Source organism: Canis aureus, chromosome 1, assembly GCF_053574225.1.
Source record: "Canis aureus isolate CA01 chromosome 1, VMU_Caureus_v.1.0, whole genome shotgun sequence".
Lineage (NCBI taxonomy): Eukaryota > Metazoa > Chordata > Mammalia > Carnivora > Canidae > Canis > Canis aureus.
This window is the reverse complement of record NC_135611.1, coordinates 110,151,737-110,179,456: the sequence shown is the minus strand read 5'-3', so window position 1 is coordinate 110,179,456 and position 27,720 is coordinate 110,151,737. Positions and strand designations below refer to the sequence as shown.

General features: G+C 45.9%; 1 protein-coding gene, 1 long non-coding RNA gene, 1 other non-coding gene and 1 pseudogene across 6 annotated transcripts; 2 read left to right on the top strand and 2 right to left on the bottom strand.

Moving 5' to 3' along the window:
* LOC144283614 (uncharacterized) lies at window positions 1–27,720 on the top strand. Its single transcript, XR_013352173.1, has 3 exons — window positions 1–738; window positions 18,545–18,694; window positions 27,545–27,720. It is a non-coding gene; the product is annotated as an uncharacterized LOC144283614 (long non-coding RNA).
* IGFL3 (IGF like family member 3) lies at window positions 2,485–7,397 on the bottom strand. 4 transcript variants are annotated; one of them, XM_077847909.1, is made up of 4 exons: window positions 7,175–7,397; window positions 5,931–5,981; window positions 5,629–5,852; window positions 2,485–2,705 (listed from the first exon to the last, which is right to left on the bottom strand). In XM_077847909.1, the coding sequence occupies exons 1-4, from the start codon at window positions 7,197–7,199 to the stop codon at window positions 2,598–2,600; spliced, it is 408 nt and encodes a 135-aa protein (XP_077704035.1). In that variant the 5' UTR covers window positions 7,200–7,397; the 3' UTR covers window positions 2,485–2,597. The 4 variants fall into 4 exon arrangements, with proteins under 4 accessions (XP_077704035.1, XP_077704047.1, XP_077704041.1 ...); XM_077847921.1 differs by having other exon boundaries at window positions 5,573–5,852; window positions 7,175–7,371; XM_077847915.1 differs by having other exon boundaries at window positions 5,629–5,840; window positions 7,175–7,359.
* On the top strand, window positions 17,639–17,747 carry LOC144289099 (U6 spliceosomal RNA). The gene has a single exon (XR_013357146.1). It is a non-coding gene; the product is annotated as a U6 spliceosomal RNA (small nuclear RNA).
* LOC144292568 (prohibitin 1 pseudogene) lies at window positions 23,948–24,988 on the bottom strand (annotated as a pseudogene).

The following is a 27,720-nucleotide window of genomic DNA, read 5'->3' as shown; positions in this document are numbered from 1 at the left end:
ACACTGTCGCTCAAAGGGTGCGCAGCTCCCTCCCGGCACCTCCCAGCCAGCATCCCCAGCTGCCCTCTCGCCTGGTAGGAGGGGCCTGAGAGGGCCGCGTGGAACAGCCCTGCAGTGCGCAGGCGCCCCCAGTAGAGCTCGCACATGCGCGCTGCTGCTGCGGCGGAGGGGTCGCCATGTTTCCGCCGAGGGGGCCTACTGGGGGGGTCACCGCGGGCCTCCTGGAACCTGGGACGCTGTCGAATTCGGTGGCTAGGACTACCCTTGCTTGGGGCTGCGCTCCCCCTTCACAGCCCCTTTTGGGAGCCTGGGACTCCCATCAGGTCTCCGCCACCTTTTGGGCGTCAGGCAGCCCAAGTTCCGCGTTTCTGGAGTGGAGTCCGGAGAGTCGTGACCCGCGTGGCCGCACCTGGGCAGGTTACACAGGTGCATCTTCCACGGGGCGGAAATCCGTGTGCCTCCCTTTATCTAGACCGAGATCTCAGGTCTCACACGTGGGGTTCGTACCCCCATGCCCGTGTCTGCTCCGCCCAGGCCCTGGCGTCCCTCAGGCGGTAGCCGGTGCGTTGGAAGAGCCAGCACCTCTGGCTGGCAGAGGCCCATCTGCTGCAGCTGCACGGACACCTGCGGGACGCCCGCCAGCCAGCTGCTGCTGGATTTTCGTTGCTGGCTTTTCAAGGCTGATAAGGAATGTAGATAAGCAAGCGGAGGTGCTTGCCCTCCTCAAAGGAAGGTCAGGTGAGAGACAGATACGTGTCTGTGTAGGAGGTAAAATGCACCCTGAACGGAAAGAAGCAGCTTTAAATATTTGCAAAGCCCACGGGGTGTCAGTGTTAGACGACCAGGATGGTTCTGGTGGAGGAGGAACTTCACTGCCCCTGCCTTGGAACTCCCTAGGCTTTACTGTCATCCCTCCCAAAGTTCCTTCAGCGGCAGGTTCAGAAACTAAGGAAGATTCATAAAAGGGTGTGACAGAGCAAAAAGTAAAAGGTGCCAACATTTCTTCCTCAGGTTCAGGCTTCTACTTTTCCTGCTGGCCAGAGCTAAGGATAGTGAAATGTAGCTTGTGGTCAGGATGGTTGTTTTCACTTTTACACATGCCACATGCTTCTGGACATTTTACTTTTACTTTGTTTTTTAACTTTTTTTTTTTAAGAGAGAAAGCCTGTGGGGGTTGGTTGTTAGGGGGTGGGTAGGGGCAGAGGGAAGGGAGGATCCAAGCAGGTTCCACACCCCAGTGTAGAACCCAACAGGGGGCTTGATCTCATGACCCTGAGATCCTAACCTGAGTGGAAAGCAAGAGTCGGCCACCAGCGGAGCCACCCAGGAGCCCCTGGCCATTTTAAATTGGTCAGAGGAGGATATTTATTAATATTTTATTAAAAGTGACCAGGAGATTTCCAGGGATTTTTTTTTTTTTTTTTATCCAGGGACAGGGGAACACCTAGCATTACAAGGGGAAATAAAATGTAAAAAGAGGTGTGAAAACAAAAGCTACTTTGTAATTATATTCCATGAGTCATGCTTTGTTCATTAAAATGATCCCATTTAGGGATCCCTGGGTGGCGCAGCGGTTTGGTGCCTGCCTTTGGCCCAGGGCGCGATCCTGGAGACCCGGGATCGAATCCCACGTCAGGCTCCCGGTGCATGGAGCCTGCTTTTCCCTCTGCCTATGTCTCTGCCTCTCTCTCTCTGTGACTATCATAAATAAATAAAAATTAAAAAAAAAATTTAAAAAAAATAAAATAAAATGATCCCATTTAAATGCTTATTCAGCTTTATTGAGGGATGATTGACAAATGTTCATTTGGTATGTTTTAAAGTATTCAATGGCATGATTTTATACATGTATACATTTGTGTGTTGTTGATATGGGAAACAAAGGCAGAAGAGAAATTATTGAATTTCCTTACTGCGTACAGCCCCTGACAAGTCCTTGAAACAGGCAGCTACCTTCCTCCAGGGACTCAGCTGCCTTGATGTTGACACTATGCTAAGGGCAAAAGGCAGCCTTAGCCTGACACTCCCCAGGATCCTGTGAGTCTCCTTTAAACATATAGAAATTCCTTTTGGAAACTTCCTTTGTCTCTGTCCCACACCCCCCACCAAGATGTATGTTGGCGCTTATACTCCAAGCATTGGCCAACTGTATACATCTGGAGGGTCTCGTGACTGAGTTTTTACTAAACATTAATAAATGACCTTTTCCTAACAATAGCCAGCCTCCTTAGGGTCCTGGAAACCTTGTTTGCAAAATGCCTGGGAGGTTTGTGCTGTGGGTAACCCCCTTCCAACTTGAAAGTATATAATCAGTCACCCATCACAACCCAGTGCAGCTCTTTCTGCCCACAGGTCCTGTCCCCATGCTTTAATTAAACCACCTTTTATGCACTGAAGATGACTCAAGAATTCTTTGTTGGCCTTTAGCTCTGAACCCCCAACACTTTCTACATCATTCTTAGCTTTAAAAATAGACTTGGCCAGTTATTTTATCAGCAGAAGATGGATTTATTGGGAGAATAAAAGAGAACTGCAATCCCGGACAAACAAGCAATGGTCAAACTACAGGCATCTGGAATTCCAAGTGTGGTGGTTTCTCACTGGAGGAGCTGTTGCCTGGAGGGATGAGGAAAGCAGCTTCCTTCGGCTGGTAACTGGTATCCACGTGCAAGATAAAGTTCATGCAAGGTCAGGTTTCTCTCTTCCTGTTGGGTGTGCAATTGACTGTGAATGGTGGGATGTGAGAACTCCTGCCCAGACCTCCCCACTTCATTTAATGTAATTAAATTTATTTATTTATTTAAATTTTATTTATTTATTCATGAGAGACACGCACACAGAGAGATAGAGAGAGAGAGGCACACAGGCAGAGGAAGAAGCAGGCTCCATGCAGGGAGCCTGACATGGGACTTGATCCAGGGTTTCCAGGATCACACCCTGGGCTGAAGGAGGTGCTAAATCGCTGAGCCGCCTGGCCTGCCCTCCCCACTTCATTTTAATGAGATTTGCCATTACTAATTTTCACAATATATATTTATAGTGGGATGATTACTAAGATAACATTCATCAAGACCTTTGTGTGTGTGTGTTTTCAGACTGCTTAAGATCTCATAGCAACTTTTAAGTATATAATACCGTATATATTATTGACTGTCGTCACTGAACTGTATGTGAGAGCCTCAGAACTTATTCTTTTTTTTTTTTTTTAAGATTTCATTGATTTGAGAGAGCGCATTAGTGGGGCAAGGGGCAGAGGGAGAGGATGAGGCTCGATCCCTGGACCCCAAGATTATGACCTGAGCTGAAGCCAGACACTTAACCAATTGAGCCACCCAGGTGCCCCTCAGAACTTTTTTTTTTAAGGTTTTATTTATTCATGAGAGACAGAGAGAGGCAGAGACACAGGCAGAGGGAGGAGCAGGCTCCATGCAGGGAGCCTGATGTGGGACTCAATCCCGGGACTCCAGGATCATGCCCTGGGCCAAAGGCAGGCGCTAAACCACTGAGCCATACAGAGATCCCCCCTCTCAGAAGTTATATTAGAAAAGTGTGTGGTTTTGACCTCAATCTTCATTTCTGCCTCCTCCCAGCCCATGGCACCCACCATTCTATCTCTGCTTTGTTTCTGTGAAATCAGCTTTTTGTTGTTGTATATTCTACGTATAAATGATATTCTGTGCTATTTGTCTTTCTCTGCTTGGCTTCTTTCATTTAGCATAATGCCTTCCTGGTTCATTGATGTTGTCACAAATGGCAAGATTTCCTCTTTCATGGTTGAATGGTAGTGCGTTGTATTTATGATGTATACCACATTTTCTTTATTTATCTGTTCATCTGTCAGTGGGCTTTTAGGTTGTTGGATATGGATATCTTGGCCATAGCAAACGTGCCACAGCAAACGTGGGTGGGCAGCTGTCTTTTCAAGATAGTGATTTTATCTCATTTTGTAGATAGTTGAAGTTAGAAATAAAAATATCAGTTATTTTACCAGCGCCCTCACCCCCCATTTTTTTTTCGGGAACAGAGAATTGGAATCTGACACACATGAGCCCTGGCAAAACCACAGGCAAGTCTAGAAAACAAAGGGGAGACTCATCCTTTACAGAGGAAAGTGGGAAGGTGGGCGAGACTGTTATATAGGAGAGGCCCATTGGAGTAAACTGGGGATTCTCAGTGCAGAGGCTTCTCATTGACTGCACTGTGACAGTCTCACTGGCTGCGTTCTTGCCAGGACAGAGTCTTCCTCTTGCTGAGGTAGTCACATAGGCTTCTCCCAGTTAGTTCTGTGAAGGGTTATGTGTGGTATAACATGAAAGTTTCCCCTTCTGGGCTCCTGACTCCATTTTTTTAAAAAAAGATTTTATTTAGTTATTTGAAAGAGGGGGAGAGAGCACAGTGGGGGAGGAGCAGAGGAAGAGGGAGAAGCAGACTCCCTGCTGAGCAGGATGCCCAACATGGGTCGATCCCAGGACCCTGAGATCATGACCTGAGCCAAAGGCAGATAATCAACTGACTGAGTCACCCAGGCGCCCCTCCTGACTCCATTTTTTGTTTTGCACAGATTTTATTTATTTATTCGTGATAGACATAGAGAGAGAGGCAGAGACACAGGCAGAGGGAGAAGCAGGCTCCATGCAGGGAGCCCAACGTAGGACTTGATCCCGGGTCTCCAGGATCAAGCCCTGGGCTGAAGGCAGGTGCTAAACCGCTGAGCCACCCAGGCTGCCCTCCTGACTCCATTTTAAGTGAGGTTGACTTTATTCAGTTTCAGAGGGGATTAAGACAGTAAGAAAATGAAAAGAGAAGTCTTGATTTTATAAATTCATGCAACGTGAAGCCATCAGATCTTCTAGAAACTGCTTTCTAAATTTCACAGGTCTTTGGTTGATTTCTGTTCTTTTTTTTTAATTTATTTTTTCCATTTCAAGATACACATGCAAAATTTTCTAGAAAAGGGTTTTCATCTCATCCTTATATTAATACTAATACCCCAAAACTCAAATCCCAAGCATCTTCCTTATGATGCCTCAGCACCTCAGGAAGATGGTATCATCCCTGTTTTACAGATGAGGGACTGAGGCACAAGGCAATGTAGGTCGTGAAGGAGTCTCTGAGTGTCCCAAGATGGGCAGCACAGGGCCAGCCCACAATCAGCTTCTCTGGGGGGTGGAGGGGGGAAGCTAGTGGTGTAGGTTGGGGTGTCTGCTGGCATGTGGAAAACATCATCACATTTTCATAAGGAGCTCATCTAGAAAGGTTTCCTTTAGCCACAGAGAAAGAAAAATTAGGAAATTATGAGACACCGACAAGGAAAAGAATGGAAAGATTCCAGAAATGGGCAGAGAGAGAACAACAGGACAGGGCTGGGGCAGGAGAGGCAGTCTGGTTGGCTCAGTAATTAGAGTGTGCGGCTCTTGATCTCGGGGTCAGGAGTTCAAGCTCCACACTGGGTGTAGAGATTGCATAAATAAACTTAAAAAATTAAACAGCAGAACAGAGCATCCTCTTATGACCTTCTGTGTCCCTCATCCCTCCTTCCTTCCCTCAGTCATGAGCAGTTAGGGGCCTTTACCTGGGGCAGTTCGTGGAGATAGGGGATGAGAAGCATTGGGACTTGTCACCCAGTACCTTCAACTTCACGACAAACTTCTGGGAGCCGAAGGAGTCAGGACAGCAGAGCTCCATGCAGGGCCAGAAGGTGCAGTTGGGGCCACAGAGACGAGTCCGGTTCAGAGGCAGGACGGTGTCATAGTCACAGCACTGCTCCAGGGGGTTGTAGATCTGATCCCCACACCGGGGAGCAGGCTGGCACAGCCACAGCCCTGAGCCCACGGGGGCATCTGGTGGAGACACTGATGATGTGAGTCCAAAGAGGAACAGATACCCACTTTCCAAGGGCAGCCTCCTCCCTCCTCATTCTTTGTCCTTACCTGTTACTGCTTGTGAACACTGGAGGAAGAAGAGTGCTATGCAGACAGGAACTGTGGGAGAAAGAAAAGGGGGCTCTTGCACAGTTCCCAAACCGAATTGCAACATGTGGGGGGCTTCCTGCACACACAACACCAAACAAATTCCAAGGTATCAGCAGTGTCTGCTAATTCAACTCCATTCTGACACTGTCTGTGCAGAGATAGAATCAGATTCTAACAGGTTAAGGGCTCAGTCCTACAAGACCATACCCCATGGCACCCCGCAGATGCTAGTTACAAGCCCCAGGCCAGTACCTCTGCTTCTGACCCATCGGCTACAGATTGGAGATTCCAGCAACCTTCTCCTTAGGTTCTTTCAGTTTACTAGAGTAGCTCACAAAACTCAAGGGAACATTTACCTACATTTACTGGTTTATTAAGGGATGTGATAAAGGATAGGAATCAATAGCCAAATGAAAAGATACATAGGGTGAGGTCTGGGGAGGGGTTGTGGACCATCCATCCCCCTCCAGATGCGCCACCCTCGTCAGAGCCCATGGATTCACCAATCTGGAAGCCCTCCAAACCCAATCCCTTTGGGTTTTCATGGGGCTTCATTGAAAAATCATGATTGACAAAGTCATTGGCCGTTGGCTGATTCAGTGTCTAGCTCCTCTCCCCTCCCTGGAGCTAGGGAAGGTGGGAATAAAAGTTCCACTCCTTCATGCACAGGGTTGGTCCTCCTGGCTACCAGCTCCCATGCTTGGGCCAAAAGTCACCTTCATTAATAAGGCACCCATCTCACCTTTATGTCTCTGAATCATTTTCAGGAATGCTGAAGACCAGATATACCATGGGAAATATATTTTGGTTATCTCAATGACCAAATAAATATTTCTTATGAATCATATTGCAAGGTGGAACATGGGGTGGAGAAAGTGGTCAAGGGGTCCTCAGGGAAGGCAGATGAGTATGGAAGAAGCCCCAGGTTAGGGGGATTTAAAGGTGTGGATTTTGGTTTCCTCAGCCAGGCCCTGTGTAGCTGCAGCCTGCCAGGCGAGGGGCAATCAGGGAAGACTTGAGTCCTCAGCCTTGGCTCCCAGACAGAAGGTTTCTGGATTGTCTAAGAATGGAGCGGTGAGGCAAGATGAGGTGAGATGCTCCTGAGGCGACCAGGGGTGGGGAGGAGATGGGAATGATGTTGAGATTTGGGAGCTGCACTGGGGATGGGGTGAGATGATGCTAGCATTCGGGGTCCTCCTTACCTAAGATGGAGCTTCGTGGTGTCATCGCTTCTGAAGAGGCTCTAGGACAGTGAAGGAGAGAGCGATCAAGTCTGGAATTTCTGTAGGCAGCTGCCCCAACCTTTTGTCACCAGTTTCTGATTGGGCATTCAGATCAGGCCACCCTTCAGCTAGCTCTTCAGATTCTTCAGGAATCACTAGCACATAGTTTCTCTAGGAGGGGACTGGCTGGTCTGCTCAGGAGGTGTGAGCTCCTGAAAGCGAAGTGTTCCTAACTGACTCATTGCTGCTTCCTGGTCTACTCAAGGCTTCCCATGGCTGCAGCTTGGCCCTAACCCAGCTTGAGGTGCTCAAGAGTTTCCACCTGGGCACTGAATGGAGCGAAGACTCCCTCATAACAACACTCATTCCACATTCCCAGGCTCAGTCCCCCCCCCCCCCCCATTCAGTTTCCCAGCTCGGGCCCAGTGACATACACATCTTGGTTCCCACTCCAAAACTAATTCTCTAAATTAAAAAAGTTTTTAAATTTTTTATTTAAATTCAATTAATTAACATATAGTGTAATTTTAATTGCAGAGAGAGAGGTCAGTGATTCATTAATCTTATGTAACACCCAGTGCTCATTACACAGTGTGTCCTCCTTAATGCCCATCACCCAGTTACCCCATCCTGCTACCCCTCTTCCCCTCCAGCAACCCTTAGCTTGTCTCCTATCATAAAGAGTCTCCTTATGGTTTGTTTCCCTCTCTGATTCCATCTTGTTTCATTTTTTCCTCTCTTCCCCTATGATCCTCTGTTTTGTTTCTTAAATTCCACGAGTGAAATCATGATATTTGTCTTTTTCTGATTGCCTTATTTCCCTTAGCATAATAAATCTAGTTCCATCCACATCATTGCAAATGGCAAGATTTATTTTTTAATGGATGAGTAGTATTCCATTGTATATATACCACATCTTTATCCATTCAGCTGTCGATGAACATCTAGGCTCTTTTCAGTTTGGCTTGTGGACATTGCTGCTATGAACATTGGGGTGCAGGTGCCCCTTCAGATCAGATCACTATTTTAAAGATTTTATTTATTTATTCATGAGAGAGAGACAGAGAGAGAGAGAGGCAGGCAGAGACACAGGCAGAGGGAGAAGCAGGCTCCATGCAAGGAGCCGGATGTGGGACTCGATCCGGGGATTCCATGATCACACCCTGGGCCAAAGGCAGGTGCTAAACCACTGAGCCACCTAGGGATCCCCTGTATCTAAATGTTTTAAGTTTATTTTTTTAGTGATCTCTACACCCAGTGTGGGGCTTGAACCCATGACCCCGGAGATCAAGAGTCTCACACTCTTCTGCTCTTCCACCTGGGCCAGCCATGAATACCCTAATCCTCTAAATTTTAAGGTCAGTCATATGCATAACTAACGTGTCAGCTCAGCCCCCTTTCTGGGCTGACTGCATCCAAGCTGCCTCAGACTTCTCCTCCTGTTCCTCCTCCCCAGGAAATCACCACATTCCCTAGAATCCTAAACCCGTTTCCCCCAAGAGTGCTGTGCGTACTATCTCTCTAGCCAGAGGACTTGATTCCATCCTGGGTCCTCTCTTAACCTTTCCTTGACCCTTCCCTGCCTCAGGGTGGGCTCCTTGAGAGAGACCTCTGGCTGCCCTGTCAGCCCTACCTCATCCCCTCTCTTCTCCCACTGGCTCTCTCATTTGCTCTCTGCATTCTCATTCCCCTCTGCTCACGTGGAGCCCCATGTGAGTCCAGAGGGGACTAGGTGGGCTGTGGCTCCCAGAGAACTCCAGGCTGGGGCCCTACTGTCCTGCTGCTTGGGCCACAGCAGCTCTGTCTCCTCCATTGTCCCTGATGAGCGCTCACCTCATGTTGTGCCAGCCACACAGGAGATGTGGGGACAAATTCTGACTCCCTGTGGCACCATCTAAACTTCATCCCCGGTCTATTTCAAGCGATGCTGCCCCAGCCTTAGGTTTCCAGAATTACTTTATTTTTTTTTTAATTTTTATTTTTTTAAAGGTTTTATTTATTTATTAAAGAGAGAGAGGCAGAGACACAGGCGAGGAAGAAGCAGGCTCCATGCAAAGAGCCTGATGTGGGACTTGATCCTGGGACTCCAGGATCACGCCCTGAGCCAAAGGCAGACGCTCAACCACTGAGCCACCCAGGCATCCCCCAAAATTACTTTAAAGTTAAGATGAAGGTTGCTCACTGTCCCCTTCCCCAATGGGAGGGTTTGTCACAGATGAGCTTGTGCTTAGAGTGCAAATGAGGAAAGATTCTTGGGAGATCTCTTTTAATGGAGACACCCTCCTCAGTCTGGATTTGCCCAAGGAGGAGCAGCCTTGGCTGGAGAGGGGGGTGGGATGCTGCTTAGGTATTGTAGAGGACATGACAACTGAATCCCTCTTGCTTCCCTATGGCCAGTGTCACAGAGGCCACAATCTGTAGCTGATCTGGGGGTACTTCCCTCTCAGAGTGGGTGGTCTTCGTCTCTTCCATTATCCTCCTCGAATTCAATTCTCCACAGGGTATAGGTTAGATGTTAATACTATCATGCATGTGTTGAGAAGGAAGACCTGCCTGCAGTGTTCTAGACACCAGAACCCACGAGTCGGACAATTGTGTCTGCATGCGCATGCATTTCCAGCGTGGGTACCCTGAATCGCCTGGAGCCAACTGAATAAAAATTCCCATCCCAGTCTCGAGGTTCCAGGATCTATGCCCACCTCACTGATGATGTGGGGAAGGAACACATCCCTTAGCATAAGGTGAGCCCGAGACTCCAGGAGAATGGGACCAGAGCTACCCCTGGCGGGCATTGGGTGCAGTGCAGGGCTGCCTTGAGCGTTGACCAGTAAGGAGCAGCTGCCTTCAGAGAAACTGGTATGTGTCTGGGTCCTGATGGTAAACGTTAGGCCCATTCATAAAAACACAAGCTGTGAGATCCCTGGGTGGTGCAGCGGTTTAGCGCCTGCCTTTGGCCCAGGGCGCGATCCTGGATACCCGGGATCGACTCCCACGTTGGGCTCCTGGTGCATGGAGCCTGCTTCTGCTTCTCTCTCTGCCTGTGTCTCTGCCTCTCTCTCTTTTTTTTTTTTAAGATTCTTTTTTCTTAATTTTTATTTATTTATGATAGAGAGAGAGAGAGAGAGGCAGAGACACAGGCAGAGGGAGAAGCAGGCTCCCTGTAGGGAGCCCTATGTGGGACTAGATCCCAGGTCTCCAGGATCACGCCTTGGGCCAAAGGCAGGCGCCAAACCGCTGAGCCACCCAGGGATCCCAAGATAATGTTTATAAAAATGCACATTTTTGCCACGACTGGGGCCCTCTGTGCCCAGGTTGCAGCTCCATGGGTCCATCAAGCGTCTACCTCCTCATAGCCTGCTGCTTTCCTAAGGTGAGCTCAGGGCCCAGCTGACTGCATTTCCTTCTGGCCTGCATATGTCTTGTGACTCCCAGCTCACCCTCCCCATAATGAGGATCTAGTGCACAGTTTTAGGAGAACTTGGACTTTCCCAACGGACAAGAAAAGGCAAAAGTGTTTCTGCTTTCTGCCCTGCAGGAAACACCAAGGCATAAAAATACAAAAATGACTTGCTCCTTTCTGGAAACATGGGCAGAGATATATGAGAATAGTTATCTTACGAAATTACCCAGCCACACCAGGAAGCCACAAAGCAATAAGGAGACAGTTATTAGAATCAGATGCATATTATAAACTAAGGGGAGAATGTGAGGAGTTTTCACCCCTGAGGCTGGTGACAGATACATTCTGTTTTCTGCAGTGAAGAGAGGAAGCAAAAAGAAAGGCCCATCGTTCACTTGAAAAGTTTTCCAGTCCACCTGCTCCTGGAATGGTGGGTGGGGACAGTACCTGGTTCACCTTAGAACTAGATCTGGCTGCTGCCTCCTCACACAGCTTCACTGGAGGGTTGAACCTCAGAGGGAGGAAAGGACGAGTGGATAATGCAGTCATGGGGAGGAGCAGGAGGCAGCAACAGAACTGGGGCCATGTTACCCACCCCCTCAGGAAGATTTCAGATCTTTTACAGGAGCCAGAAGAAACAGAAAACCCTCACGTCATTTTGGGAAAAAAATGGATTCCTGATATATGTAATTTTTAGTAACACGCGATGTACATGTAGCAAAGTATACAAATCATTAAGAGTATAGCTGGATGAAGTTTTTTTTTTTTTTTTTTTTTTTTTTGCTGGATGAAGTTTTATTATTTATTTACCCATTCTGTAATAGGGGAGGATAAAATGATTTTTCTTCTGAGTTCTGTGCTGAGATCCCTTTAAGAGAAAGGTTAACAAGAGAAAAACAGAAGTTTACTCACCTGCACTTCATATGCAAATAGGAAATACCCAGGGGAAAAATGGGTAACTCTCCAAGGTGACCAGAAATTTCAGGATTAAATACCATCCTGATAGTGAAAGGGGAGGAGGGAGGTAGGCCTGTCAGGGAAGAGTAAATGACTTTTTTAAGATTGATTGATTGATTTTAAAGATTTTATTTACTTATTCATGAAAGACACAGAGAGGCAGAGACACAGGCAGAGGGAGAAACAGGCTCCTCGCAGGGAGGCCGATGCAGGACTTGATCCCTGGACCCCAGATCCACGCCCTGAGCCAAAGGCAGATGCTCAACCTCTGAGCCACCTAGGCGTCCCACTCTTGATTTCAGCTCAGGTAATGATCTCATGGTCATGGTATGGAGCCCCATGTCTGGCTCCATGCTCAGTGCAGGGTCTGCTTGGGATTCTCTCCTTCTCTCTCTGCCCCTCCCCACATACTCTCTCTCTCAAATAAATAAATAAGTAAATAAATAAATAAATAAATAAATAAATAGTGGGAGCCACCCAGGCGGCTCCTTACTGAGGTGTTTTTTTTTTTTTTTCCTGAGGTTTTTTTTTTTTTTCTGAGAGGTTTTGATAGCACATTTGCTAGATGGAAAGCTGCGTGCCAGATACCACACTCTGTCTTGATTTGCTCTGTTAAAGATGTCGAGTCTGGCATGGAAGCTGTGGCTGGGGTTCAGTCGGCCTATGTCTGGAAGGTCACCATCCCCTGCTGTTTTCTGTCTGCTTGCTTTTGACAGGAGTCAGAAGATGAACAGCATGAAAACACGATGGTACCTGTTAACCCTGAGTCATTCACATCCTCACCTCTGGGCCTCATATCTGGAAGGCGTTTCTGGAAACATGTAGTTCCCAGACTCAGAAGGGAGTAGTGGTGGTATCGAGCTGAGCATAGAGAGACTGGTGCAGGCCACCCTACTGAAAAACAAGCAGTTTTTCTTTCATAATTATTTTTTATGCAGGTCACCCTACTGAAAAACAAGCATTTTTTCTTTCATAATTATCTTTTATAACCATCTTTAACTTCCAAATGAAGATAGTGGCAATACCATTTTTTAAAAAAGATTTCATTTATTTATTCATGAGAGACACAGAGAGAGAGAGAGGCAGAAACATAGGCAGAGGGAGAAGTAGGCTCCTCACAGGGAGAGGAGACCCATGCAGGACTCGATCCCAGGACCCCAGGATCACGACCTGAGCCAAAGGCAGATGCTCAAGCATTGAGCCATGCAGGTGGCCCTCATGGAATGATACATTTTTTCTGAACTATAGTACAAGCATTGTGAAAGCCGTCTTGTTTCATGAGTCATATATGAAGATACATGGAGTTCTAAGTGCAAGTAGCTTACATGACCAGGATATTAGGAAGTGGGGCTAGAAACTCATCAAATAAACTAATGGCCTTTTCTCGGTACAGCAATAACAGGGTGGATAGCAGAGCAGAAAACAATTACCCGATGGCTAACTCACCTACAAGATAAAATGGGTAAAATACAAACGGGAAGAAACCTTCAAGACTTCCAAAATCACCCCAATCATCCAATCCAGTACAGATTGGATTTCAGGCAGTTGAATTTAGTGGTGTGGAGGCCGAGAAAATTAAGGCCATTCCACTTTAAGTTCAGCATAAGCACAAGTACAGCCATCCCAGGCCCCTGTCCCCTGTGAATAAGAGCTGAAATTTACATTACTTCCGTTACAGAAAAAAAAAAAACAACAAAAAACAGTTTACAGCTTAAAGTCCTATAAAGCCCCATATTAGAATGAGAACAGAGCCCAAGCCAAGGGCAGGAAGCCCCATATTAGAATAAGAACAGAGCTCAATGCCCTTGAAAGCCCCACATCAGAATGTAAACAGAACTTGAGAAATTTCTCCACCCCTTCTGGAGGTCCCCTAGACCATCCCATAAAAACTAAGCTGAAACCCACCTAGGGGTCCAAGTCCCTGCACTGCTGTGTTGAGTATACTTGGACCCAAGCTCGAGCTTGTAAATAAGCCCTTGTGTGTTCGCAAGGGTGTTGGCTCCTTGGTGGTTTCTCGGATACGTAATCTTGGGCACAACAGTGGATTAACCGAAAGAGAGAGGTATCAGTATTGTTTTGTTTGAATGCCGCATCCATGAAAATATAAAGGTCACCACCTCTAAAAACAAAACTAATAAATGACTTCAAAAGCAGAAAGTGGAGTAGATCATTTCAAAGTGGGTACCTGAGGAAATAAATCCATATTGTTGGTAGAGCTGGAAACAGAACAGGAATAAAACTGGGAATAACTGTGCCAGGAAATGAAGGAGTGAGGCATGAGGTCTCCTTTTTCATTTGTACAATTCATGCCTGTTCCAGTTCTTGAGTTAGCAGAGCCTATGTGTTAAGTCTGCTTTAGAGAGCTTTCTGGTGGGTTCAGATGAGAGGAAGGGAGGGAACACATTCCTTGAATGTGTTGCTGGTGGTTTCCCTGCCTAATTACTTCTGGAAGGATCTCCCTAATTGTGTAAATTAAAAGGTCAGGTTTCCTTAACACTGAATAATCCTTTCTGTTATTTAACACTTGTGTGTGTGTGTGTGTGTATTGATTTTGTAAACCACAGTAGTTTTGTTTGTGATATTTTCTGTAGGATTTCTATATTCTGTTACACAGCATAATAGCCTAGAGCAGAGTTTCTCAATAGAAGTTTTTCTGTCCTGCTTAAGTCATTTCTGGCAAAGGTTAGAAAGTATTTCCTACTCCGTGTGTCTCAAGCCCTCTTATTAATCACGATCAGCCTCGAACTCCTCTTATTGCCCTTGTACTGGTCCTCATTCAACATTTCCTGGGACAGGACTGGAATTACTACTATCCATCCCTTGTCTGGAAGCTGGAAATTTACAGGGCTGAAGAACAACTTCAAATTTAAGATTAATTCCATTAAGAGAATAGTAAGTTCAGGGACGCCTGGGTGGCTCAGTCGGTGGAGGGTCTGCCTTGGACTCAGGTCACGATCCCAGGGTCCTGGGATGAGCCCTGGCTTTGGCCTGCTCAGCTCAGCAGGGAATCTGCTTCTCCCTCTCCCTCTCCCTCTGCCTCGCACCACCCCCCCAACTTTGTGCTCTCTTTCTGGCTCACTCACTCTTTCAAATAAATAAATATCTAAAAAAAAAAAAATTAAGTTCCAACAAGGAAAGGGAAAACGAAAGGGTGGAGAAAAAATAAAAACGACCCAGAAAACCTAAAATAACCCAGAATTTTCAGATCTGGCCCTGGTTTGCCAGGAGCATCATTCAGGAGTGGGCGAGCTCAGCTGTGGATCTGGGGGCAGAGAGGGTCAGAAACTGAGGGAGAGATACTGGCTCCCCAGGTCCTGGCTGCTTTCCTCCTCATGACTGGATGCCTGGGAAGTGCTATCCTTCCCTGTGCTCAAAGAAGCGCTCTGCTGATGTGTAATGTAATGGTTCCTTGGTCCATGAGCTTAAATAAACCAGAACAGATGTTTCAAAATCCAAGACAGAAAAAAACAGTGATGAGCCAGAAATTCAAAACTGCTCACAAATAGAAGGTAGTTGATGATGGATTATTTCCAGGACAAGTGTTCTGCAAAGACTCTTGAGAGAGAAATGTCATACCATGGGGGAAAATGCATCAGAGCTTATTTTTATCTAAATGAGGGAGCAAGTAAAGCAGGCCAATTCAACATCAGCAAGTAGTCAAATGAGTAAATCTCTATCAAAATGATAGAACTAGTCCAATGGCATTTCCAGAAGGGCTTAAAAAAAGATTATCTCATTGAATAAAAATTGTGAGTTTTCCAAACTGACTTTTTTTTTTTTTTAATTTTTTTATTTATTTATGATAGTCACAGAGAGAGAGAGAGAGGCAGAGACACAGGCAGAAGGAGAAGCAGGCTCCATGCACCAGGAGCCCGACGTGGGATTCGATACCGGGTCTCCAGGATCGCGCCCTGGGCCAAAGGCAGGCGCCAAACCGCTGCGCCACCCAGGGATCCCTCCAAACTGACTTTTATGAACTAAACTACCTAAGGCATAGGTAGCTGTATTGCTTTGCTTGGGTGAAAAAATAGAGAAAAAATTAAGGAAGGAACAAAATAGTCATTAATGCTGTTACTCCTCAAAATTTTACAAATTACAACTCATCAAAATGGGAAGAAGGGAGTCCTACAGACAAGCCAAGAAACCAGTATTATTTACAAGGCTCCAAACCAGAAAAAGTTACTGTTGTACTTTGAGGAATGTACCTAGAGCAGAGTGCTTTGGGGGGGGGGGGGGGGGCAGGAGTGCCTAATTTTACTTCTTACAATTTGGTTCATCTTATTATTAGGCTAATCTCACACATGCCTGCCGCTTCAGAGAAATGTTTTGGCCTCTACAAGTTGCTGTAAGCCTTCAGGAAGTTAGAGTGGGAGGCTAGTTCTCCCACAGGTCTTGCATTTAGACTCGTGCAATGCCACTTTTTCAGTTGTGTGGATTAAGAAACTTATAGTCAGGGGCACCTGGGTGGCTCAATTAGTGGAGCATGCGACTTTTTATCTCAGGGTCATGCATTTGAGCCCCAGGTTGAGTGTAGAGATTTCTTAAAAATACAGTCTTAAGGGAACACCTGGGTGACTCAGTGGTTGAGCATCTGCCTTTGGCTCAGGGCATGATCCTGGAGGGATTCGAGATCCAGTCCCACATTGGGCTCCTTGCATGGAGCCTGTTTCTCCCTCTGCCTGTGTCTCTGCCTCTCTTTCTGTGTCTCTTGTGAATAAATAAATAAAATCTCAAAAAAAAAATACAGTCTTAAAAAAACAACAACTTACAGTCAAGTTGACTAAAGGGAAGCAATCCTTGAAGCTGAGAATTCATCCCAATTTATCATGGTGTTTGATAGTGTTGGATTATAGAATCAGCGTGTTGATCATTAGATGTTCAAAAAGAATTCAAGGGGTGTCTGGGTTAAACATCCAGCTCTTGCAGGTCTTGATCTGAGGGTCATGAGTTCCTGTGTGTCTTTTCTTTTTAAAAACAACCAGAGAGGGACGTCTGGGTGGCTCAATCTGTTGAATGTCCACTCCTTGGTTTTGGCCCAGGTCATGATCTCAGGGTCATGAGATCCAGCCCTGGGTTAGGTTCTGCGCTCCACATGGAGTCTGCTTGGGAGATTCTATCCCTCTTCCTCCTCTACACCCCTAACCCCATGCTCTCTCCTATACATACATACATACTTTAAAAAACACACACAAAAAAACTGAATAGGTATAAATATAGTTACTGGGGTAAATGCAATATAAGGCAAATGAAACCAAACCACATTATTATTTAATGAAGTATATAATTCAAAGCTATAATTTGCAGTTGGGGCAAAGGAAGCTCTTCAGATTGCTGAGTCCAATTCCTGAATAAGATCTACTAACATTAACAAGTCTTTAATCTGACAGTGTATATAAATACAAAAACCTATTCCCATTTACAGTTAGAAAAAACAAAAACAAAAAAACAAAAGTGTAACAAAACTTTAAAAAACTCGGGGCACCTGGGTGGCTTAGTGGTTGAGTGTCTGCTTTTGGCTTAGGGCGTGATCCTGGGGTCCTGGGATTGAGTCCTGTGTCGGGCTTCCAGCACGAAGCCTGCTTCTCCCTCTGCCTGTGTCTCTGCCTCTTTCTGTGTGTCTCTCATGAATAAATAAATAAAATCTTTAAAAAGGACTTTTAAAAACTCTGCCTTAAAAAATGACTGGGTCATTAAAAAGGATAATGTTACAGAGACATTATTTGCCTGAGTTGGAGAGAGAACATTGTAAGGGGACAGGCTTTGGGTCAAGCAGAACACAGTAATCTAGAAGCTTTCACTAAAGAGAGGTTTCTTTTTGTTGGTTCTCTTCTCTGTAGTGTAGACTGGACTGCAGTGTAGATTGCAGCATAGGCTGCATTCAGAAGTGGCTTCCAGAAGCTTTCAAGGCTATATATAATCTTCCTTTTGCACATTCCTCAGCAAAACGTGAGGCAGAGACTATACTCTGCCTATACTATACTCTCTGACTATACTCTCATTCTACCGTAACCTTTTCCTGTTGGTCACCTCACACACAAACTTGTGGGGATCGATTAAGTGTAAGCCTTAAAAAAAAAAAATCTTGAGTGCTTGCTTTGGCAGCACCTATACTAAAATTAGAACGATACAGAGAAGATTAGTGTGGCCCCTGCGCATGAGGATGACGTGCACGTTCATGAAGCATTCCATATTTTTAATTTTTATTATATTTTTAAAAGATCTTATTTATTTATTCATGAGAGACACACAGAGAGAGGCAGAGAGAGAGGCAGAAGGAGAAGCAGGCTCCATGCAGGGAGCTGACGCAGGACTCGATCCCAGGTCTCCACGACCATGCCCTGGGCCAAAGGCAGACACACCCAATGGCTGAGCCACCCAGGTGTCCCTCCATATTTTTAAAAAATTAATTTTGAAATAAATTTAGCCTTAGAATTTTAAAAACAGTCAGAGTTTCCATATACCCTTCACTCAACCTCCCCAAATATGATCCTCTTACATAACCATAGTACAACGATCAGAACTGGGAAATTAACATTAGTGTAATGCTATTAAATAAACTAGAAGCCTTATTCGGATTTCACGAGGTTTTCCACTTGTATCCCTTTTATGTCCTATGATTCAAAATGATGCACTTCCTTATTACGTCTCCTTGGTCTCCTCCAAACTGGCAGCATCTTAGACTTTCCTTGTCTCCTGTGACTTGGACATTTTGAAGAGTAAGTAAGTCATCAGTTCTTTTGTAGAGTGGCTCTCAGTTTGGCGTGGGCACTGAAGTTCTGAATTTCTGGTGAGGAGATCCCGAAATTCATGGGGTTTTTCCCTTGCGTCACGTCAAAGGGCTCATGATGTTGCTGTTAGGTTTAATCACTATTTTAGGTGTTTTCTTTTCCAGATTTCTTCACTGTAAAGTTACTATTCACTTTTCCATCACCAGGTAAATTGTGTTCTGCTTGTTTTTAATTTTTTTAAAGATTATTTATTTATTTATTCAGAGAGAGAGAGAGAGTGAGAGAGGCAGAGACAGAAACAGGCTCCATGCAGGGAGCCCAACGTGGGACTCAATCCCGGGTCTCCAGGATCACACCCCGGGCTGCAGGCAGCCCTAAACCACTGCGCCACCAGGGCTGCCCTGTGTTCTGCTTGTAAGTCGATTATTACTTGAGTTCTTTGGCTGGTGTGATGGCTCTTTTTTTTTGGGGGGGGGGGGGATGGCTCTTTTTATGTGTCAACTTGACTGGATCTTGGGAATGCCAGAGTCTTGGTTAAACGTTATTTCCAGGTGTATTTGGGAGGGTGTTTCTGGAAGAGATGAGTTTTTGAATAGGTAGACTGAGCCTCCTCAAGGAACAGGATTTCTCTGGCCTCACCTTTATGATCAAGGACTAGGTAATGTTGCAGGTTGCAGAATTGCCTTGGAGCAGCCAAATGATCTCAGGGATTCTCTCGGGAATGCTGCCCACCTTGCAGTAAGCAGTGGTAAAAGAAAGGGGCTCTTCCAGCTGCTGGCTGAGCTTTAGCTTGGGGTTTAGGACAGATCCTTCATTCCAAGAAGCATTGAGAACAAAGACAAAACTCCATCCTTTGTGGAGTAGACTGGAATATAAAGCCCCATGACAGCAGGAGTTTTATTCTACCAGAGTCAGCTACAGAGTAGGTACAGATCCTAATGGCTCCCTAAATAAGTACTTGGAAGTATTATGCATATCATAGGACACCTGATCCATGAACTGGGGTCCGGTAGTATGTGGTAGGTAGGAAGAATTGGGCCTCGGCCATTCTCTCTCCCTTTCTCTGCTCTATACTTAGGGGGAATGATACCTGCAGACTGTTTGCCAGGCTTCAGTGTCAGCTAGCTTTGGGTTTGAGTCAGCTTAGAGGGTGGGGTGGGGGGACATGGGCAGGAGGCTGGAAGAAGAGAAGAGAGAACCAGGGTATTGTGGGGCATCTCAAGTGGGTGGGGGCTGGCAGCTGGTAGCATGGATGCTGAAAGAATTTACCCGAGGAGGAACAAAAGAGATAGAGGTTTATTGAATACGCCACAAGGGATCAGTGAGCAGGATAGCACAGGAGAGACTGTGTGCTGCGAGGTGGTAGCGAGGGGCTATAGTTATAGCACAGAGTGAGGGAGCTGGGAACAGATGGAATTTTTTCCTTTTTTGATAATCTTAGGGACTGTACCTGGTTGTACTTGGTCAGTTAAGGCCTATGGCTTAATGAACCTGTGCGTGTCTGCTCAGTGGTCACTGTGGGCCTTTTTGCCCTGCTCAGGTTTCCATTGGTCAGGCCTATTGCCTAAAAGCAGCCTCTACAGGTATCTTTCTCCCCTGTCCCCCTGCCTTGGCCAGCCCCCATGGCAGGAACTGCACCTCCACCTCCCCAGCCCCAGCCTTAGTCCCCGCCAGTCAGACCCGCTGATTCCAGTTTTCTTTCCAGTCAGACCCGCTGATTCCTTCCCTGGGCTCTGAGAGCCTCACCTCTTGCCTTTTCTTTCCAGTAAAGGGGTGGGCATAGCTACTTTTTGCTGCTGACCTGGGGCATCACCACACGATTCCCTGCTCGACCCTCAGTTCCTCCATCCCCTGTTTGGCCAATTCTCTGTATTAAATTCCTCTGCTGTAAATACTCAAAGTAATTCCTGTTTTCCTGGAGAGAACCTGACTGAAACAGATATCTAGAAAGCCGAGATTCATGAAGCTGGCAGGTGTGGTGACACAATTAAGAATAACGTGTTTTAGATCATGGAGTCAAGGTAAATATAATCATTTTGTTTAGAAGCTTACTGGCCACCATGAGCTCTGGAGATGAGAACCAGAATTACAGGGTCTCATTTACATACCCTTATGGAGGGAGAGGCTAAGAAATTCAATAATGTCAAAATTTATTTAGAGAACATAGGAGAAGAGACAGGGTCTGTCAGAATGTGCCTCAGGACTCCTAGTTGGAGTATAGTGGAGACCTTGGGTTAGGAGAGTAGGTAACCATCAGCTGGAAGCATGAAGGGGAATTGAGAAGATGGAAGAGCATTACAGTGTCATAGTTTTTTTTTTTTTTTTAAGATTTTATTTATTCATGAGAGACACAGAGAGAGAAAGAGAGAAAGAGAGAAAGAGAGAGAGAGAGGCAGAGACACAGGCAGAGGGAGAAGCAGGCTCCATGCAGGGAGCCCGATGTGGGACTTGATCCGGGGTCTCCAGGATCACGCCCTGGACTGAAGGCAGCGCCAAACCACTGAGCCACCGGGGGTGCCCCAGTGTCACAGTTTTTAAAAAAAGATTTTATTTATTTATTTGAGCAAGAGAGAGCATGAGCAGGGGGAGGGGCAGGCAGAGGGAGAAGCAGACTCCAGGCTCATCAGGGATCCTGACCCAGGGCTCAATTCCAGGATGCTGGGATCATGACCCCAGCCACCCAGGCGCCCCCACAGGCCATATTCAGCACTTGTTGGCATACTGGACAGAACCGTGGCCAGACTAGGAAGACCCAGCTGAAGACAATAGTGCGGCATGATAGCACAGAGCTGTTTGGGGGAAAATATTGGCTAACTCCTTGAATGCCTGAGTTAAACTATGGCAAGGACTTTTGGCAAAAAGTCAATCTTTTTTGTGGGACAGATTTCATTTGTGGCAGACACACTCCTTTTGTAATGGTTTTTGAGGCAATTTTGGAAGAAGCTTATCTGGGTTTAGTTTAATTTTAACCAAGAGCTGGGGCAGCTCGGTGGCTCAGTGGTTTAGCGCCGCCTTCAGTCCAGGGCCTGATCTTGGAGTCCTGATATCAAGTCCCACATCAGGCTCCCTGCATGGAGCCTGCTTCTCCCTCTGTGTCTCTGCCTCTCTCTCTCTCTGTCTCTCATAAATAAATAAAATCTTTAAAAAAAATAAAAAATAATAATTTTAACCAAGAGCAACCCCTTATTAACATATGAGATCAAAAGGGGAAAGACACAGAGGCAGGAATTTCCTGTTGAATCTCTTACTGAGGAATCACTGCAGTATAACATTTAGAAGAGGGTGCCTCTGTCAGGGCCTCTGAGAGAAAATTTACATTCAGAAAGAACCTATCTAGTATGTAATACACTATAACCCTGTTCTGCAAAGATCTCTACTCAGTAGGCGATAAGAGGGGAAGGGGCTGAGAGAAATACATGGTGATCTGAGGTTGGTGCCAAGATAGGAGCAAACAGAGGGGGGAAACATAGCCAAAAAGAGAAGACAGGACAATTCTGTTGGAGGAATTTTCAGATGCAAGCATCAAGTCTATGAAGTGTTTGACTTGGGTGCCATCTACTGTGCAGATGATGAGGGACAACACAAGATGTTTCATTCCCCCCGCCCCCCCCCCTCCTGATCTGCATTAGCAAGATTTGTAGATTTTGATCTTTCACAAATTCCATTCTTCCCTATTTATAGTTTCTCCACCTTCTTTGGGAGATTTCAGAGTTGAGAATTTTAACACTAGGAGTTTGGCTTCTTTCTATCTTCTTCCCCCCCTCCCACACCCCTCCCTCCCTTCCTACTTCCTTCCCTCCCACCCTCCCTCCTCTCTCGCCTCCTTTTTGTAACACACAGCCCTGTGGTGCTACTAGTAAACCCTGCACGTTGTTCATCGCTTGATGTAAATGGATTCCCAGGAGCCTCAGATCCCTGGCAATGAGGGTGGAAGGGGTGGGGCAGCCACACCCATGACTTTGAAGATGGTCTTGGGTGGACTTCTCTTTCCGAGTTTCCCTCAAATGTGTCTTTCAGTTTTTCCTTGTGGACATCAGATTGTTCTCCTTTATTTTCAATGGTCAGTTCAGGTCCTGTCAGTTTTTCTAGAACAGATTTTTTTAGAATACTTCTGGCTAAGGAGTCCCAAACCTGAATTTAGCTCAGAGGCTGGCCATTTAGCTTCTGATGGCACCATTCTCAGAAGACAAGCTTGCATACAGTGTTTTATTAATAGCTACCCAGATAGTACTGTAGCTGCTTGTGTAGCTTCTAATTCCTCTAATTCCTTTGTAGATTTTGCTCATGTTATGAACTTTTTTGCCAAATTTATGAGGTCCTCAGACATCCAAAGGTATGAACATTTACCATACACTCAGGGGCCTTCTAGTCAGTGAGCTGTGTTAAATGGGTCAGTGCATTTAAAATTTTCCAGGTGGGGTGCCTGAGTGGCTCAGTGGTTGAGCATATGCCTTTGGCTCAGGTCATGACCCTGGAGTCCTGGGATTGAGTCCCACATTGGGCTTCCCAGAGGGAGCCTGCTTCTCCCTCTGCCTATGTCTCTGCCTCTTTCTCTGTCTCTCATGAATAAATAAAATCTTAAAAATAAGTAAATAAAATAAAATTTCCCAGGTGCTAATGGATGGGCAAGTAAAGCTGTAGGAGGCCAGCCACCTTGACTTTAAGGTTTTATAACTTGACACTTGGTCAAATTAAGATAAGGGTGATCTCCCATCCTGCAAAGCAGCCATTTGCCTCAGTGAAGCTACTTCCATTTCAGCAGAGAACAATGCAGGACTATAGTCACTTGATGATGTTTAAATAATATCAGACGGTGATGGTGGGCAACCAATGAAATCAAAGATAGCTTTGATTTTTATTTATTTAAGTAATCTCTAGACCCAATGTAAGGCTCGAACTCACAGCCCCGAGATTAAGAGTCACATGCTCTTCTGATTGAGCAGCTAGGTGCCTCCTAGGATATCTTTGATTTTTTTTTTTAAATTTCATTTATTTAGAGAGAAAGGGAGCAGGGGAGGAACTGAGGGAGAGGTAATTTTTTTTTAAAGATTTTATTTATTTAAAAAAATTTTTATTTATTTATTCATGAAAGACACACGGAGAGAGGCAGAGACATAGGCAGAGAGAGGAGCAGGATCCCTATGGGGAGCTGATGCAGGACTTGATCCCAGGACCCTGGGGTCATGACCTGAGCCAAAGGCAGACGCTCAACCACTGAGCCGCACCAGCATGCCAAGAGAGAGAGAATCTTGAGCAGACTCAGCGCTGAGTGCTGAGCCTGATGCTGTACTTGCTCTCAAGACCCCAAGATCATGACCTGAGCTGAAACTGAGAGTCAGAGGCTTAACCTACTGAGCCATCCAGGTGCCCCTGTATATCTTTGATTTTTAATCTAAAAGTTTATATTTGCCAGTTGTTTTTAAAAGGAAGTTGTTGGAAATAGATACGTACATATATGCACATATATACATAGACATACACATCATACTCACATATATATACTTAAAGTTGGTCTTTACATTTTTCCTGGTATTCCTACGCCCCTTATCTTGGGCTTGGATGAGCACTTAACAGTCTCCTAAAATCAAATAGGAGTTTTATTGAATTTGATAGACTTAATGTCCTTTATTTCCAATTTTTAAATTATTTTATTTTATTTTATTTATTATTATTATTTTTTAGAGATCTGAAGTGATTTCACTTTTATTTCCTACACTTTAAGCCAATCATGAAATTTCACAGTGATTTCTGGGGTGGGGGCACAAGGATGGTGGTATAAAGAGTCGTCAGGGCTGTGGGGGCCCGAGGACAGGCAGGCCAGACAGGGCTCACTGAGGCAGCTGCAGGAGCACAGACTGCCCAGCCGGCAGGTAGGTGATATTCCGAGAGCGTGACAGCTGGTACGCCATGTCCTCTGCAGCCTCCAACTTGCGCAGCTCTATGAGGCCGTCGCCCCCTGTGGCGAGTGAGTTGGCAATCGGCTCTGCTGCCTTGGAGTCGCCCTCGGCAGAGATGATGGCCTCCTTCTTCTGCTGCTCAGCTTTTTCCACCACAAATCTGGCTCTCTCTGCTTCCTGCTGAGCCACCAGTTTGGCTTCTACTGCTTTTGTGAACTCCTTCCAGAAGGTCAGATGCGTCAAGGACACGTCATCCAGGATGAGCCCAAAGGTTGCTGCTTGCTCTATAAGGTCATCACTCACCTGTCTGGAGACCAGTTCTCTCTGGGTGATCAGTTCTCCAGCATCAAAGTGAGCTACCACCGACTTGAGGATCTCTGTAGTGATAGACGGTAGCACCCGCTCATCATAGTCCTCCCCGATGCTGGTGAAGATGCCAGGAAGCTGGCTGTTGACTGGTTGGAAAAGGATGCGCAGGATGATGTTGACATTCTGTAAATCTTTGCTACCAGTGATTACTGGCACATTACGTGGTCGAGAGTGGCAATCAAAGATAATAGATTTCTGTACCCAAGGGATGAGAAAGTGAGTCCCTTCTCCTACTACAATGTCCTGTACTCCACGGAACCAGTCAAAGATGACAGCTCTGTGGCCAGCATCCACATTATACAAGGCAGAGTTCACCACTCCTCCTGCAACAGCTAAGGCCAGGCCGAACTTGTCAATGGACTCAAACACTTTGGTAGCCATATCTCCTTCTGCTGGATCCACTCACACCTGCTTCCACTCTGACCTCCACATGAATTCCCCAGCCCCAATTTTTAAATGATTTTAAAAGTGAGAAAAGAAAAAAGCCCTCTGCCCTTCCTCCAACATCCAGGAACTGACCTGCACTCCACCCAGGCCTTGGTGTTGTCCTGTGAGCATAAACAACTTTACAGATCATCAACATCAGGCAAGGCCACTCTGACTATGATGGAAAAAAAAAAATCAGGCCACTCCAGAATCATGGCTGAAGAAAAACACATGAGCATTGCTCAAACCCCAGAAATGACCCCTCTGTCACAGCTAAGTGACTGCTGCTTTAACTGTTCCAGCTTTAACTTCACTCTGGTCTTGCCTTCTGGATAGTATGGAGATCCTCAGTCAGAAAATGCTCCAAGCTTCCTGGCAGCACCCAACCCAGAGCAAGGCCTTGCTTCCTTATCCTCTTTTCAAAATAACCTAACACAGGCCGTATAAATCTCATGTTTAGGCTTATAATACATTTTAATTTCTTATCCTAAGTCCTTCTTTCTTAGATGCCCACAGTTGCTCATGGTATGTGCCTCCACTGCCGCAACAAGCAATAAACTTAACTTGTTCAATCCCAGGTGTGTTCCTGGCATCCTTTGGCTGGCTGGCATTGCCACAAGAAGTGTCTTTCTTGGTCATCCTTCATAAATTTTACCAGTCCTTGAGTGACAAGCAGCTTTGGCATAGCTGGTGTTTTAGCACTAAGAAAGCTTGGATCTTGGGGCGCCTGTGTGGTGCAGTTGGTTAAACATCTGACTCTTGGTTTCGGCTCAGGTCGTGATCTCAGAGACTTGAGATCAAGCCCTGCATCAGGCTCATCCATTAGCACTTGGGAAATTTTATTTTATTTACTTATTTTTAAGATTTTATTTATTCATGAGAGATACAGAGAAAGAGGCAGAGACATAGGCAGAGGGAGAAGCAGGCTCCTTGAAGGGAGCCCAATGCAGAACTCGATTCCAGGACCCGGGGATCACAACCTGAGCCAAAGGTAGATGCTCAACCACTGAGCCACCCAGGTGTCCCACCTGGGAAATTTTAAATGCACTGACTCCTCTAACACAGCTCACTGACTAGAAGGCCCGTGAGTGTATGGTAAATGTTCATACCTTTGGATGTCTGAGGACCTCATAAATTCTGCAAAAGAGTTCATAACATGAGCAAAATCTATAAAGTCTAATTCCTCAAGCCCCACATAGGGCTCTGCACCCAGCACAGAGTCTGCTTGGGATTCTCTCTTTCCCTTTGCCCCTCTTGCTCATGCACTTTCTTTCTAAAATAAATGAATAAATCTTTTTGTTTGTTTGTTTTTAAAGATTTTATTTATTTATTCATGAGAGAGAGAGAGGGAGAGGCAGAGACACAGGCAGAGGGAGAAGCAGGTCCATGCAGGGAGCCTGACATGGGACTTGATCCTGGGTCTCCAGGATCAGGCCCTGGGCTAGAGGCAGAGCTAAACCGCTGAGCCCCCCGGGGCTGCCCATAAATGAGTAAATCTTGAAAGAAAGGAAGAAAGCAAGCAAGCAAGCTTGGATCTTCATTAGGGGTTTTGGAATCTTATTCTCTACTCCTCTTTTCAATCCACTCGAATTACAACACTTGAGAAAAGAGAGAAAATCTCAAAGAATGGAAGAATCTTACCATATTCAAAGGCATGCTGGTGACTTTTTTTAAAAAAAATTATTTATTTGAAAGAGAGAAAAGCATGAGTGGGGGGCAGGGCACAGGGAGAGAGAGAAGCAGGCTCCCCACCCAGCAGGGAGCCTGATGGGGGGCTTGATCCCAGGACCCTGGGATTATGCCTGAGAGGAAGGCAGACACTTCACCTACTGAGCCATCCAGGTGCCCCAAGCCAGTGACTTTGAAGGCAGCCCTTTGTCTGGGACATATTTCCCTTCTCCGTGTTGTAGTCTCTAGTTGGGATCATTGTCTAGAGATAGATTTTACAAGCTAGTCAGATCCCAGAAGAAGCATTCACAGTCTAAGGGTATTTCTCCCTCTATTTCTATTTTGTTTTGTATTCTTTGTTATAATACTTGGTCTTATAAAAATGTAGGAAAGGTTGGCTCTGCGCTCAAATTTTCCTGGAAGCCTTCCTCACATCGTGATTTAGATTACTTGTGTATATCTGTAGAATTTTCCTATTTTTTTTAATAAGGGAAAGAAGGACCAGATACCCAGAACCCACATGGGTGGAGTTGCTCACAGACTAGCCAACAGGGCTCCCCAGCTGTCCTTCCTGGTGTTGTTCCACTTCTCACCAGAGGGAGGCGCTAAGTCCCTGAGACCTGCAGCCTGTCCAGGCTCTCTGGTTTCCTAGCAGCCTGGGAAACAACCTGTGCCTACTTGGTCCTCATTTTCATGAAGGAAAAAACCACTCTATTTGAAACGGGAGTCTAGCCAGGCCTATTTCTGGAGAAGAGAGTTTCTAGCTCTTCCAGATGCTGGTGGTGGTAGCTGGTTAAGAATCCACCTTAATCTGTATCAGCCTTCACAGAATACAGACTGTGATTCCTGTAAGACAATAGAAAAGAACCCATATATGTATTTTTTCTTTCACAATTTCTCTAAGGTTTGTTCAGCAAAATGCCTCCTCAGTTGCTGTTACTTCAGGCTGAATGAGGAAGATGGCGAGGGCAGACCTCTGCTGGGGCCTACAGGCAGGTGGGTCACCTTCATCTCACAATCAGGTGTCTCTGTCCTCAGCCCTCAGGTCAGTTTAGTCAATTGACTAAACTGGCCCTAGTT

What these genes read in the sequence shown, in the direction of transcription:
- IGFL3 (XM_077847909.1), bottom strand. Translation starts at nt 7,199, where the DNA reads ATGACACCACGAAGCTCCATCTTAG. An exon ending in ACCACGAAGCTCCATCTTAG is followed by an intron (nt 5,982 to 7,174) that starts GTAAGGAGGACC and finishes TTTCTCCCACAG; the next exon opens with TTCCTGTCTGCATAGCACTC. An exon ending in AGTTTGTCGTGAAGTTGAAG is followed by an intron (nt 2,706 to 5,628) that starts GTACTGGGTGAC and finishes CACACCCAACAG; the next exon opens with GAAGAGAGAAACCTGACCTT.